Source organism: Aulonocara stuartgranti (genome assembly GCF_965226115.1).
Source record: "Aulonocara stuartgranti genome assembly, chromosome: 3".
Lineage (NCBI taxonomy): Eukaryota > Metazoa > Chordata > Actinopteri > Cichliformes > Cichlidae > Aulonocara > Aulonocara stuartgranti.
In genome coordinates this window covers 58,714,507-58,730,046 of record NC_138941.1, presented here as the reverse complement: position 1 = coordinate 58,730,046, position 15,540 = coordinate 58,714,507, and the positions used below count along the sequence as shown (strand labels likewise).

At 40.0% G+C, this 15,540-nt stretch overlaps 1 protein-coding gene across 1 annotated transcript; it reads right to left on the bottom strand.

Moving 5' to 3' along the window:
- Window positions 1-9,603: 9,603 nt before the first annotated feature.
- LOC309703149 (uncharacterized protein) lies at window positions 9,604-15,085 on the bottom strand (the record flags this gene model as incomplete). The annotated part of the gene is made up of 8 exons (XM_082527859.1): window positions 15,037-15,085; window positions 14,748-14,807; window positions 14,100-14,366; window positions 13,473-13,724; window positions 12,639-12,797; window positions 12,486-12,539; window positions 10,680-10,754; window positions 9,604-9,677 (listed from the first exon to the last, which is right to left on the bottom strand). The coding sequence occupies exons 1-8, from the start codon at window positions 15,065-15,067 to the stop codon at window positions 9,604-9,606; spliced, it is 972 nt and encodes a 323-aa protein (XP_082383985.1). The 5' UTR covers window positions 15,068-15,085.
- Window positions 15,086-15,540: the final 455 nt, after the last annotated feature.

Here is a 15,540-nt window from a genome sequence, read left to right as displayed (position 1 = left end):
AATCTACAGGGAGTGCAGAATTATTAGGCAAATGAGTATTTTGTCCACATCATCCTCTTCATGCATGTTGTCTTACTCCAAGCTGTATAGGCTCGAAAGCCTACTACCAATTAAGCATATTAGGCGATGTGCATCTCTGTAATGAGAAGGGGTGTGGTCTAATGACATCAACAACCTATATCAGGTGTGCATAATTATTAGGCAACTTCCTTTCCTTTGGCAAAATGGGTCAAAAGAAGTACTTGACAGGCTCAGAAAAGTCAAAAATGGTGAGATATCATGCAGAGGGATGCAGCAGTCTCAAAATTGCAAAGCTTCTGAAGCGTAATCATCGAACAATCAAGCGTTTCATTCAAAATAGTCAACAGGGTCGCAAGAAGCGTGTGGAAAAACCAAGGCGCAAAATAACTGCCCATGAACTGAGAAAAGTCAAGCATGCTGCTGCCAAGATGCCACTTGCCACCAGTTTGGCCATATTTCAGAGCTGCAACATCACTGGAGTGCCCAAAAGCACAAGTTGTGCAATACTCAGAGACATGGCCAAGGTAAGAAAGGCTGAAAGACGACCACCACTGAACAAGACACACAAGCTGAAACGTCAAGACTGGGCCAAGAAATATCTCAAGACTGATTTTTCTAAGGTTTTATGGACTGATGAAATGAGAGTGAGTCTTGATGGGCCAGATGGATGGGCCCGTGGCTGGATTGGTAAAGGGCAGAGAGCTCCAGTCCGACTCAGACGCCAGCAAGGTGGAGGTGGAGTACTGGTTTGGGCTGGTATCATCAAAGATGAGCTTGTGGGGCCTTTTCGGGTTGAGGATGGAGTCAAGCTCAACTCCCAGTCCTACTGCCAGTTTCTGGAAGACACCTTCTTCAAGCAGTGGTACAGGAAGAAGTCTGCATCCTTCAAGAAAAACATGATTTTCATGCAGGACAATGCTCCATCACACGCGTCCAAGTACTCCACAGCGTGGCTGGCAAGAAAGGGTATAAAAGAAGAAAAACTAATGACATGGCCACCTTGTTCACCTGATCTGAACCCCATTGAGAACCTGTGGTCCATCATCAAATGTGAGATTTACAAGGAGGGAAAACAGTACACCTCTCTGAACAGTGTCTGGGAGGCTGTGGTTGCTGCTGCACGCAATGTTGATGGTGAACAGATCAAAACACTGACAGAATCCATGGATGGCAGGCTTTTGAGTGTCCTTGCAAAGAAAGGTGGCTATATTGGTCGCTGATTTGTTTTTGTTTTGTTTTTGAATGTCAGAAATGTATATTTGTGAATGTGGAGATGTTATATTGGTTTCACTGGTAAAAATAAATAATTGAAATGGGTATATATTTGTTTTTTGTTAAGTTACCTAATAATTATGCACAGTAATAGTCACCTGCACACACAGATATCCCCCTAAAATAGCTAAAACTAAAAACAAACTAAAAACTACTTCCAAAAACATTCAGCTTTGATATTAATGAGTTTTTTGGGTTCATTGAGAACATGGTTGTTGTTCAATAATAAAATTATTCCTCAAAAATACAACTTGCCTAATAATTCTGCACTTCCTGTAGTAGTTGGGGTTGTTAGCTAAGATACTGTCATTAAGACGAGGAACAACTGTGTCTATGCGAGCTGATTTGCCATTTATTTTTTGATGCACCTTCTCAGATTATTTCACTGCGTGTCGTGCCCAGGGCTGGACTGGGACAAAAAAACAGCCCGGGCTTGACTAGAGACGGGCCCACCAGGTATTAAAGCCATAAAGCCTTTGAATGAAAACAAACACTGTTGTGACAGTGATGTAAACTGTCTTGTTAGTATATGTATGATTTCTATACATTTTATGTCACATAAAAACGTTGGTTGTAAGCTTCAGATAATCACTTAAAAACCGCCAGACATTTTAAATGAAAATAAGAAAGTATTTCTTTTTGTCCCTCTTTCCCTCCCCCACCTGGCCCCCTGGCAGAACTTTGCTAGACCCGCCCCTGCACAGTTACCAGCCGTCAGCTACATAGAAAAGGATCCTGGTGTTATTTGTCTCTCAGAAACAGTTCATAACTTCCCTCCAATTTATTCATGTCACCTAAAAGGTAAACCTGTTTCTCCATCACCTGTTCAGCTCTGATGATCCAGTAAGGATATCTCCTGGTTTCATCTTCATGTTTCCCCTCTCACCAGATAACCAAACAGACATAATGACCAGCACTTTTTACAGCTGTGACTCCAGCAAACCTCAGCTGATAGTAGAAAGTAATATTAAATCAATTCTAACAACAGCTGATCAAGCTTAAACATGCTGCTGTTGTTTAACGTGACATCCGGCGCAAATAGGGCAATAAACAAACGAGAGAGAAAAGCTGATCAGCTGATCATTGATCCGCTAGGAAAGCTGCAACCACCAAGTACCTGCAGAGGGTCAGGCAAGTCCTGAGGAGTCAGCTGAATGGTAAGAACAAGATCCGGGCTATCAACACCTATGCCCTGCCCGTGATCAGGTACCCTGCTGGGGTAATAGGCAAAAGGAAGAGATAGAAACCACTGACATCAAGGCAAGAAAGCTCCTTACCATGCATGGAGGGTTTCACGCCAAGTCCAGCATCCTGAGGCTGTACGCTAAGCGGAAGGAGTGAGTGTCAGCACCACAGTCCAGGATGAGACAAGGAACATCCACGAATACATCACGAAGATGGTCCCAACTGACCGAGTGCTCAGTGAATACCTCAGGCAGCAGAAACCCAAGAAAGTGGAGGAAGGCAAGGAACCATCATGGAAGGACAGGCCCCTGCACGTTATGTACCACCGGCAGATAGAGGAGGTGGCTGATATCCAGAAATCCTACCAAATCAAAACAAATAAAAAGCATGATTTAAAATTGATTAAAACAAGCAAACAAACAAACTAACTAATTAACAAACAAACAAACAAACAAAACCGTATACAAAATCAAAACAGATAAAATCAGAAATAGATAAAATCAGTACTTAAAATGTTAGTTTTGAAATTTAAGCTTAAAAGTGTGGATTTGGTGCTTTATTCAAATGCAGCTGAGAACAGGTGAGTCTTCAACCTGGATTTAAATAAACTGAGTGTTTCAGCTGATCTGAGGCTTTCTGGGAGTTTGTTCCAGATATAAGGAGCATAAAAGCTGAATGCAGCTTCTCCGTGTCTGGTTCTGACTCTGGGAACTGCTAAAAAAAATGGATCCAGATGACCTGAGGGATCTGGAAGGTTCATTCTGGGTCAGGGGGTCACTGATGTATTTTGGTCCTAAACCATTCAGAGCTTTATAGACCAGCATCAGAACTTTAAAGTCTATCCTCTGACGGACAGGCAGCCAGTGTAAAGACCTCAGAGCTGGACTGATGTGGTCCACTTTTTTGGTCTTAGTGAGGACTCGAGCAGCAGAGTTCTGAATGACCTGTAGTTGTCTGACTGATTTTTTTAGGTAGACCTGTAAAGATGCTGTTACAGTAATCAAGCCTACTAAAGATGAATGCATGGACTAGTTTTTCCAGGTCCTGTTGAGACATCAGATCTTTATCCTTGATATATTCTTGAGGTGATAGTAAGCTGACTTTGTTATTGTCTTAATGTGTTTTTCTAAGTTTAGGTCTGCATCCATCACTACACCCAAATTTCTCGCCTGGTTTGTGGTTTTCACGTGTATAGATTGAAGTTCTCTGGTGACCTGTAATCGTATTTCTTTGGCGCCAAAGACTATTACCTCAGTTTTGTTTTTGTTTAGCTGGAGAAAATTGTGGCACAACCAGACATTAATTTCCTCAATGCATTTACCAAGAGCCTGTACAGGGCCTCGGTCTCCTGGTGACATTGTGATATATATTTGTGTGTCATCTGCATAGCTGTGGTAGTTTATTTGTTGTTCTTTATAATCTGTGCCAGTGGGAGCATATAAATGTTAAACAGAGGGGGTCCCAAGATGGAACCTTGGGGAACTCAACATGTGATACTTGTCTGCTCAGATGTGAAGTTACCTATTGATACAAAGTATTTCCTGTTTTCTAAGTATGTTTTGAACCAGTTTAGTACAGTTCCTGAAAGACCTGCCCAGTTCTCCAGTCGTTTGAGTAATATGTTGTGGTCAACTGTGTCAAATGCTGCACTGAGATCCAGTAAAACTAAGACTGACATTTCTCCACTGTCTGTATTCAGACATATGTCATTAAACACTTTGGTCAGAGCGGTTTCAGTGCTGTGGTTCTGTCTAAAATCTGACTGGAAGGCATCATAGCAGTTATTCTGTTTTAAGAAGTAATTGAGCTGTTGAGAAACAGCTTTTTCAATGATCTTACTTAAAAATGGGAGATTTGAGATCGGCATGTAGTTGTTCATTTGTGTCTTGTCAAGATTGTCCTTTTTCAGTATAGGTTTTATTACAGCAGTTTTTAGTGGTTCCGGAAACACACCTGACATTAAAGAAAAGTTGACGATCTCTAACTGGTCTGACTCAAAAGTCTTTGAGACCTTTTTGAAAAAACTTGTTTGCAGTACATCTAAACAGCAAGAGGAGTTCAGTTGACCTAAGATGTCCTCCAGGTCCTTGCTGTTAATAGGGTGAAACTGTTTCATGGTGTTTAAACAGTTTTTTGGTGGACACAGTACATATCCTGGATCTGCTGTTGATGTACCAATTGCTTGTCTAATCTTTTGGATTTTTTCTGTGAAGAATTTGGCAAAGTCATTGCAGGCCATGGTCGAATGAAGTTCAGCTGCCACTGACACAGGAGGGTTTGTTAGCCTGTCAACTGTAGAAAATAAGACCCGAGCATTATGGCTGTTTTTAGTGATGATGTCAGAGAAGTAGGACCTTCTTGTACTCCTCAGTTGTAAATTATAATTGTGAAGTTTCTCTTTATAAATGTCATAATGAACCTGGAGGTTTGTTTTTCTCCATCTGCATTCAGCATTCCTACACTCTCTTTTTTCATTTTTCATTAGTGTGGAGTTTCTCCATGGAGACTTTTTCCTTCCAGAGATAACCTTCACCTTAATGGGAGCAATAGTTTCCATTACATTTAACATTTTTGCATTGAAGCTATTGACGAGCTCATTGACTGAACCTCTGGACAGGTCAGGTGTTAATGGGAAGACCTGGTTAAAGATCTCACTACTGTGTTCAGTTATACACCGTTTTGTGATCACTGCTGTTGATATATTTGTGTGGGCTGAGATTTTACTTTCAAAGAAAACACAGTAATGATCAGACAGGCCCACATCAGACACAGTAACCTTTGAAATGCTCAGGCTCTTGGAGATCAGTAGGTCAAGAGTGTGTCCTCTATTATGTGTGGCCTCTGTTACATGCTGAGTCAGCCCAAAGTTGCCCAGAACGTTACTCAGGTCTTTAGTCCCTTTGTCCTGAGGGTTGTCCACATGGATGTTAAAATCCCCAACAATAATTACACAGTCGAAATCAACACAGATCACAGACAGCAGTTCACTGAGGTCATTAAAAAAGTCTGTGCAGTATTTGGGAGGCCTGTAAACATTAAGAAACACAACTTTGGATGGGGCCTTCAGCTGTAAAGCCACATATTCAAAAGACTGAAAACTTCCAGGAGATAGCTGCTTACATTGAAATGATTCATTAAATAAGACAGCAACACCCCCCCCCCCCCCTCCTCTCCTGCTCACCCTGGCCTCACTGATAAAACTGTAGTTAGGAGGGGTCGTCTCGATGAGAACAGCTCCACTGTTACTTTGGTCCAACCAAGTTTCAGTTAAAAACATAAAATCAAGGCTGTGCTCAGTGATTAAATCATTAATTAAAAATGTTTTCCCAGCTAAAGATCTAACATTTAATAAAGCCAACTTAAGTGTTTTAGAGGCATTACTTGTCCCCTTGTGTTTGGGAGCAGTCTGTGGCACACAAGGTATGTTTACTATGTTTAAAGATCTTTTAGAGTGCAGCTCTCTGTGTTTTGACCAGGCCACATGTCTCCTTCTGTCACCTAAAAGTACAGAGATTTTAAAACCTTCTAGTAAACAGGGTTACAGCTTCTCCTGGGAAAAGTCACCACTGCCATAAGGTGGTAAGGAGGAACTAAGGGGGGCGAGGCTGGGCAATGTGACTTCGATTGCTCTGTTGAGGGTGGGGCTCGATGGCGAACCTTTGGCTGCTCTGGTGGGGGGTTTATGGGGGACAAAAAGGGATTGGGCCGGGGGGTAGATCTGAGCCCAGCATTGACCCTCTCCATCGTCTCCTCAGTGAATTTCAGGTGTGGGGAGGAGGGAGAAAGGGAGGGGGAGGAGGGTGATGGGGGTGATGGCCTGTCAGGGGTTTGGTGGACTGGGGAAGATCGTGGTCCCTTGTCCTGGTCGTTGGTGTTGTTGAGAGAGTTGGAGGCAAATAGGGACCCCTCTTCTTGCCTCAGATGTCTCTCCTTTCTGAGGCTCTTCCCGGGTGGGGGCAGATGGAGCTCCTCCTCAAGGTTTCTGCTGGGCTTTGTCTGTTCTTGGAGTACTGTTTGTTCATCTTTATGAGATAACTCCTCGTTTATGTCAGCCTTGGCACCAAGCACAGATGGATGACGTATGGAATAAAACAAGTAGGAGGTGAACAGTTTCACCCCTGACTTGTTAAAAATAAATCCATTTGCTTTAAACAGATGCCTGCGTTCCCAAAAAATATTAAAGTTGTTGATAAAAATGCACTGAGTGGTCAGTACATGCTGATATAAGCCATTTATTCAGTGTAAACAACCTGCTGAATCTCTCGTCTCCTCCTCTGACCGGCGGTACAGGTCCACTGATGAATACAGCTGCATTCAGAGAGTTTACAGTATTTAATAATCCAGTAAAGTCCCGTTTCAGAACCTCCGACTGTTGTTTGGACACATCGTTTGACCCTGTATGCAGAACAATGTTTGTCACAGTTGGATATTCATCTGCAATTTGAAGAATTCTCTCCTTCAGGTTGTTGACCATATCGTTAGGAAAGCAGAGGACTTTAGTGTTCTTACCGCACATCCTTTGTACATCCTTTACGGCAGAGTCACCCACAATCAGAGTTTCAGGCCTAGCCTTTTGCTTTCCTGTGGCCTTTTACTTTTCAAAAGATTTTCAGACCTTACTTCGCTACTTTTAGATGGATGGTTGTCCGATATAGATCCAGGGTCCTTTGATAGTGGAGCAAATCTGTTCTGCAGTTTCACATTCAGTTGTTTTGGAGGTTTGTTGTCAACCTTCCTATTCACGGTTGTCCAGTCCTGTTTTCTCTCGTATACAGGGGTAGAAGAGCTTCTCTGTCTCGTAGGAAGTGAAGGTCAGTCGGTTTCAGAGATTTCAGCTCTCTGTGCCCTGCCTGTGATACGTCCTCCCCCTTCCAGGGGACATGATTTATGTCTTGGTTTTGCACCAAGACAGTCCAAGGGGGGATTATCGCTTGAGGATTTATAATAGTGCACAAAGTCTACTTTCTTGGTCATGTTATCTGTGCTCCTTAGCTGTGTACTAGCTTGCTCATTGCCATTGTTTTGAATCAAAGGCAAGGTTGTTTCATTTCCACACAGTCCATTTACCTCCACATTTACTTCTAAGCGATGAATTTTTGTCTCCAGTACTGCAATCTTCTGCAGGAGGCTGTGGTAGTCATCTGTGGAGAGGGAAGGCATCTTGTTGGTCTCCAGTAAGCACAAGATCCATTGAGGCTGGGGTCTATCACACCAGGCTCTATCACACCAGGTGCAGGCTGTGTAAAGATGCTCCAGAGACAATCCAGCACATAACAGCAGGGTGTAAGATGCTAGCAGGCAGGGCATAGATGGAACGCTATAACCAAGTGGCCGGTATAGTGTACAGGAACATCTGTGCCGAATATAACCTGGAAGTTTCGAGGTCAAAATGGGAGGTGCCCCCAAGGGTGATGGAGAATGACAGAGCTAAGATCCTGTGGGACTTCCAGATACAGACGGACAAAATGGTGGTGGCTAACCAACCGGACATAGTGGTGGTAGACAAACAGAAGAAGACGGCCGTAGTGATCGATGTAGCGGTTCCGAATGACAGCAATATCAGGAAGAAGGAACACGAGAAGCTGGGGAAATACCAAGGGTTCAGAGAAGAGCTTGAGAAGATGTGGAGGGTGAAGGTGACGGTGGTTCCCGTGGTATTTGGAGCACTAGGTGCAGTGACTCCCAAGCTAGGCGAGTGGCTCCAGCAGATCCCGGGAATAACATCGGAGATCTCTGTCCAGAGGAGCGCAGTCCTAGGAACAGCTGAGATACTGTGCAGGACCCTCAAGCTCCCAGGCCTCTGGTAGAGGACCCAAGCTTGAAGGATTGACCGCCCACAGGGGCGTGCTGGGTGTTTTTTTTTATATATATACATACATATATATATATATACATGTATCACTTAAGATTATATATTTATTCCATCCATCCATCCATCTTCATCCGCTTTATCCGAGGCCGGGTCGCGGGGGCAGCAGCCTAAGCAAATATTTATTCATTTATTATTATTATTTATTTTCTTAAATATTATGGATACTCAAAAAACAACAACAACACAAGTTAACAAAAAATAATTTTACATAAATTTGCTTTTATTAAAAGAACGCACATTTTTTGCATTAAATTTATTCCCCCATCTTCATAATTTTACATAAGATTCAGCTTGTGTTCACAGTACCACCATCTTTACCATAAAAGGATATTGTGTTGATGGCTCACATTACATTAACATAGCATTTGTCACACTGTCTTGCCACAGAAGCCACAGTGAGCATGTTTAAGAACTGCAACAGTGTACTCATGTCTACAATTAGGCAGAGCAAATAGACCTGGGCTTCACTAATAATATTTATTAACACACTGCTCCCTGTTTAAATCGACATGATGATATGAGGTGGAAGAAGTTTTCACTCTCAGAATAAGAACAGAGATAATATTTTTTTTAAACATGCAGGTTGAGATATTTGCAATTTGATATAAACTGCCATCTTTTCACATATTAGAAATTAACTAGAAGTTAACTAATTAAATGTGTTTTTAACCACAAAAATGTTTCATTGTATTTTATATAAATATATATAAACATGTGTCATTTTTTCTAGATTTCATGATGGCATTAACAAAGAAAATAAAATGCACACTGAAGACCAGCATTCCCTTTAATTTTTAGTCTTGTACTGTGCAGTAAAAGTTATCCAGATCCATGCCAGTCAGTTGTGGGACTCCAACCAGCTCACTACTGCCATCTCTGTTTGGAGGCACAATACATTTCAAAACAGTTATTTGTTAAAACAGTCTTATCTGGCTGCTGCATGATAGACCGAGGAGACTCATCAACACATTTTTGCCTGTGGGTTTCTCGTGTGGGGTTTTTTCCGAGATGTTAAAAACAAAGCTGAAAATATCAACAGCATGAAACACGTGCATGCTGTGTTTAAAAAAATATATAATTTAAAAACCAAGAATATAACATTACTGTCAGATTATATATCCATCTTGTCCAAGATGTATTTGGCCTGGCCCTTTGCTCAGTGATAATGTGCAGAGGCTCAAGTCCTGCTGCAACCCTAAATTGTTCCCAAAACATGGGGTGAGCATTAAGGATTAAATAGTCTACTTTCAGTGTCAATTACCTTTCACATCCCTGGGTTTCCTGACCATAGCATACATCACCTGGACTGATTCAAGTGCATTGTCCTCTGCAGGCATATAACAACAAAACATCATAAGAGTGATTTTTCTTTTCATTACATTTAAAATGTAAATTGTTCTCACTCATTTCTGGCTGGGACACTTAAGTTATGTATGGTCTTCAGAGCGATGTTACTTTTTATATGGTGACATGTTTTTCTTCCTGTCACGATCTATGCTGTTAGATCATGTGTAGGGGAGAGTAATGCAGACAACCAAAGGCAAAAAAAAGGATTCTTCACAAAGAGTGAGGCATTTATTATGGCTGGTGGCAAACTACAAAACAATGGGGAAAGGCGAACCAAGATGAAGCTAAATAATAACCTAAAATGGGAAAACCAAAAATAGACATGAAAAACCCTAAACATGAAATCTGGAGTGGGTGTGTGGATACCTGGAACATGGAAACTTGGAAACATGGCATGAACTTAACAGACAACCTGACCGAAAATGAATGACAAAGACTACCTGAATACACATGACAAAGGAAGAGGAAACACATGCGGAGCTGGCGCAACTTGACACAATGACAAGACAGGAGGAAGTAAACTGGACATACTGAGCATGGGGCGTGAGACTTTCAAAGTGACACATGACAGATAGGGGAGACATGAAATGAGACACCAGGGGAGAGATGTAAACAAGAAGAAGAGACGAGACACAAAGGGAGAGAGCAAGAGAAAGGGACAAAAAGGGAGATAAAGACATCATGAGACATAAAGGGCAATGGAGGACAGACTCACACGATGAAGACACAACAACATAAACAACATATTGAGGAGACACAAACATGGGAGGAACCTAAACATTCAAGAACTAAACAGGGAAACAGGACTCAAAACATAGAGCCAAATAAAGCCTAGACTAAACAAATAAACTAGAACATAATAAAACACAAGTCACCAAACTCAGAATGCTGGGTCAAAAACTCCTGAACCATGACACTTCCCCTACACATCTAAGCAATTAAGGGTATTATAACTTCAATGTTTTCAGTTTAGGCAAATTACCTGTCGACATTCTTGGTTTTGTGATGAGGGAATATGTCTCGTTGTTTTCTTCAGCTATGCTTACCACTGCAGGCACTGAAATATAGAGACAAGTCAAGACCTTAAACGGATATGATATGGGCAGACATTTTTTAGTTGAAATTTAAAAAAAAAAAACAACAACAACAACAACTCTGATTCTAGACACTCTTTCTATATGATAACAATGTCAAAGTGCAGACAGTAAAATCAAATCAAAGAGACATACCAAAACCAGAGTGATGGTTAAAACCTTTTGTTGTTTTTTGGTTGAAATGGCTGATTTTTTTTTATTATTTGAATTTCACTAAAATAAACAAACTTAACAAATTTTTTGAGCTTCCAATTTATAAACATCGCTTAAACTTAAACAGTCTGTTTTACAGCTGATCAAAAGGTCAGGACCACATGCCTTTAAAATCTATAATTGACATGTTTTTTTTTTTTTTATGCACCACAGTGGAGGGGGCGCCACAATGGAGCTTCAGGAGGTGTAAGGGGCATCAAACGGCCAGTGGCTATATCCAGATGTTGCAAAAAGCATCCCTAATAACTGAGGGCCCTTGTTTGTGTGGTAACAACTGGGTTTTTCAACACGCCAACACTACAGTACACAATGCCCACAGGACAAGGGACTTCTTCCAATAATAACATGGTAAATGGCCTGCATTTGTATAGCGCTTTTCTAGTTCATAGGACCCCAAAGCGCTTCACACTACATTCAGTCATCCACCCATTCACACACACAATTCACACACTGGCGATAGCAAGCTACATTGTAGCCACAGCTGCCCTGGGGCGCACTGACAGAGGCGAGGCTGCCGGACACAGGCGCCACCGGGCCCTCTGACCACCACCAGTAGGCAAACATGGGGTTAGTATCTTGCCCAAGGATATTTGGCATGTAGCCATGGTGCAGCCTGGGATCGAACCACCGACCTTCTGATTAGTGGCTGACCTGCTCTGCCACCTGAGCTACAGCCACCCAAAACATCACTCTTTAGGACTATCGTGCATGTTCCACTGATCTAAATTCAACTGAGAACCTTTGGGGATGAATGGCAAGGGAAGTTTACAAAAAATGGACTACAGTTACAAAATGGACAACAGTTCCATACAGTAGATGACCGTCTTCACCACTTGGAGAAATGTTCCCACTCACCTCATGGAAACGCTTGCATCAAGCATGCCACAACGAATCTTTGAAGTGATCAACAATAATGGTGGAGCTACTCATTATTGAGTTCATGTTTGGAACTTTGATTTCTGTTTTGAGGGGATTTACAGGTTCTTTTGGAGGTGTGGTCCTAAGCTTTTGATCAGCTGTAAAACAGCACTATCTTATGAATGAATGAAGGTGCCAGCTCAAAACATGTCTCACTCCCATTTCTTCTTGTTGGATGTTGAAGCTCTACTTGGAACCTAGTTAAGATCCAACCATGATTTTTTGGCATTTTTCAAGTGGTCATAAACTTTTGATCGGGACTGTATATCAATTATTATGTTGTCATCATGTTGCCTCGCAACCAGTGGGCTAAAGTGACCCATTTGTAGCACTTATGCTTCTACCATAAGAAAGCACAACATATTTCTTTCCACAACAGTAACATGCAAATTATAATTTAAAAAATGTTATTAAACATGGTATATTTTGACATCATCATATTGCCTAATAACAACTAGTGTTAATTTAATTGACCAATCTTGCTTGCTTGTTTCTAATTTCCATGATCCTGTACATTTGAAGTTCAGTTTTTTTTTTCTTAAACAGATGTTTGCCTTCCTAACCTGTTTGTGCAGAAGAGGGAGGCTGGAAGGAGGCAGCAGAATTGTGAGCACCTGCTTATGAAAAAGACAAAATAAACAGGAAAAAGTATGTTTATTGTTATAAAATAAAAAGTCATAAAAAAAAATGTTTTGATGAGCCAACTGTCAGCATACTTGGTGTCAAAGAAGTTTCTTCTGTATGACCTCTGATGGTTTGTTGATGTTTATTATGTTGAAACACTCCTGCCAGTATTAGCAGAATGACCACCAATAAAACACTGAAACCTGTGCAGAGCACCAGGTAGAGCTTGAAGTAAGGCACTGTAGGATGTCCTGCCAGAAAGATGATTGCACTGTGTATTAGAAATGATTAAAATTATGTTGTAAATTACTCTAAATATTTTAAAAAATAAAATAAAAAAATCCTATTCAATATAATTATGTATGGCCAATATGATTTAGCCCTTTTTCAAAAGGTGGCACACTGTTACAGATCATTTTCCAATTACTTTATTTCTGTCTAAATAAATTATTTATTTATTTATGTCTCAGCCGCATATGATAACTGGACATGCATACAAAGGTGTAAACAAAGCTTCATAAAAATTAACCAGTTGCCAATAGAAAACATGTCCTCCACCCACTAAAGAAGTTGTATTAAAAACCACATTAACAATGAGTCTAGTTTGTTGTTGAAAAGACGTCCACAACGACCACATTTGGACTACACATAGCCTGTGGACAGAGGTCCAATGGACGTCAACACTAGACGTTTAGTAGACATAAAAGATGTTACGTGGTGTTACCAACAACCCCTTTAGTAGACCAAAATACGATGTCCAAAGATGACACATAAAAGCAACACTCTGGCGTCACTTTGCACAGTAGGTATGTTCATCATAGACCACATGTTGCTCTTCATTAACACACTTTATCATGAAGGTCTAAAATACAGTTTGGGTACAAAGTTTGTCTCTAATTTATTTAGAAAATATTGATGCATCTTACCTTCAACACTAAGCCAGCTCTCTGGTGATTCTCCAGCATCAGCAATGCTACATTTGTAGAGTCCTTCATCAGATTTGGATACAGTGGGAGCCATTATGTTTCCTGATGAGCTGCTCCCAATGGAGATGCCATTTTTATAGAATTTTGCAGTGTACCTGGAGTTTGCATCCTTTTTTCTACAATGCAAGGTCATATTTTCTCCCTGCATCACAGGATAGACAGGAATCTCCAGGATCACATGACTCTCTAAATCTAAATGGCAGAAAATATGGAAGTTATTTTGTGTAAAAAGGGACTTTTACATGTTAATCATAGTCAACAGTCATGACAGCTCACATCGTTTTTAACAGACATCTGTGTCAAATATATGCTTTTTCTGCTTATTACAATGCACATGCAGCATATATATGTGTGTGTGTGTGTGTATATATATATATATATGTGTGTGTGTGTGTGTGTGTGTGTGTGCTATAAAAACTACCACAGTACTACAGTACCAAATATGACACTATCTATTACTGTAAGTGATGTACTGAAACTGAACAGAGTTTTCTTTTGTTTTTTTTTAAAACTGTTGATGGACTAAGTATGTCAACTTATAATTATTTTTTTTTTCTATGTACATACCAGTTACAGTGACGTTGACAGAGTTGCTTTTTTGTATTCCTCCCATTTCACACCAGTATTCTCCACTGTCACTTGAAGGATATGCATTGATAATATTGCAAGGTCCAATCGATGTTTCCCAGGTTGAAGCACATGTTCTAACATCTCCATTTATCTTTTTCATCACTCTCCATCCAGTCAGCCCATTTAGCCCTTCACAGCTGATAGTGATAGGCTCTGTTTGAAAGAACTGCTGCCTGTTTGGAACAACTTGAGGAAAACCTGAATCTGAGACAGAAAATCAAATAAAGACTCAACAAATACAGAACATAATAGTCTCAAAAAACTGTTTTTCAGACAACCACAAATGTATATACATTAAGCACTCTAATGCTCGACTGCTTTCAAATAATTTTATATATATATATATATATATATATATATATATATATATATATATATATAGATAGATAGATAGATAGATAGATCGTATGCGTGCAGTTTTTTCACAAGTGTTTTAGAGGTTTATGTTATGTTGTAGTTCTATTTTTAGCTGAAAAAAAAGTAACTGCAGTAGTTTCAGAAAACTCATATTCTCATGAGATTTATTAAATCAATAACATACATACACACTTAGACATACAACAAAATGAATATTTAAAGACTTACTATATGTTTGCGAATCACTGAATTCAGCAACTATAACCAACAGAAACAGGACATTCATCACTGAAAAGATTGAGAATGACAGTTTTAATATTTAACAGGTTTTTTTTCCATCATTAGCAATAAGTCCTATGCATTTTTAGTGAGCAGTTACAAACATCCATAATGACTTCATGCAAATGCATAGCTGTATTTTGAATATTGTTATTTGTCCTTAATCCATGTATTTATTTTTTAATTTGTATATATATATATATTTTTTTTTTTTACAAAAGACAAGGTCAGTACTCACAGACACTGTTGGTGGAGATTTTGACCTCCATGTCGTCTTGCTGCTGACTGTGTGAGCATCAAACTCAAATCAGGATATATTCTTTTGAAGGAATTTCCTCTTCCTGTGGTTCTTTGTAGTGACTGGGGCCCAACAGGGTTCAATTTCAATCACATGTGATTGCATAAAAAATGTCCCTGCAACCTACTATATGTTCAATTTCTTGAATTTCTTTATTCGTTTATGTTTGATCAGTTCTAGATTTTGATCATTCAGCCTACTCTTTTAATTCTTCAAGTTCTCAGTAATAGTAACGTATAAGATAGATTGTGAAATTCAGACTGACACTTGTGTTTCTTTCCTCTGTTCACCATTAATTCTTTATGTTCTGTTTATGTTTAAAATGAGGAATAAAAATATTCATGCTGTGTTTTGATATTGCAGAAGAAAATCAACAAAACTTTTCCAACTACAATATGGAACTTTGACGTGTTCAATTCCCACAGCACATTTGAAAAATACTTC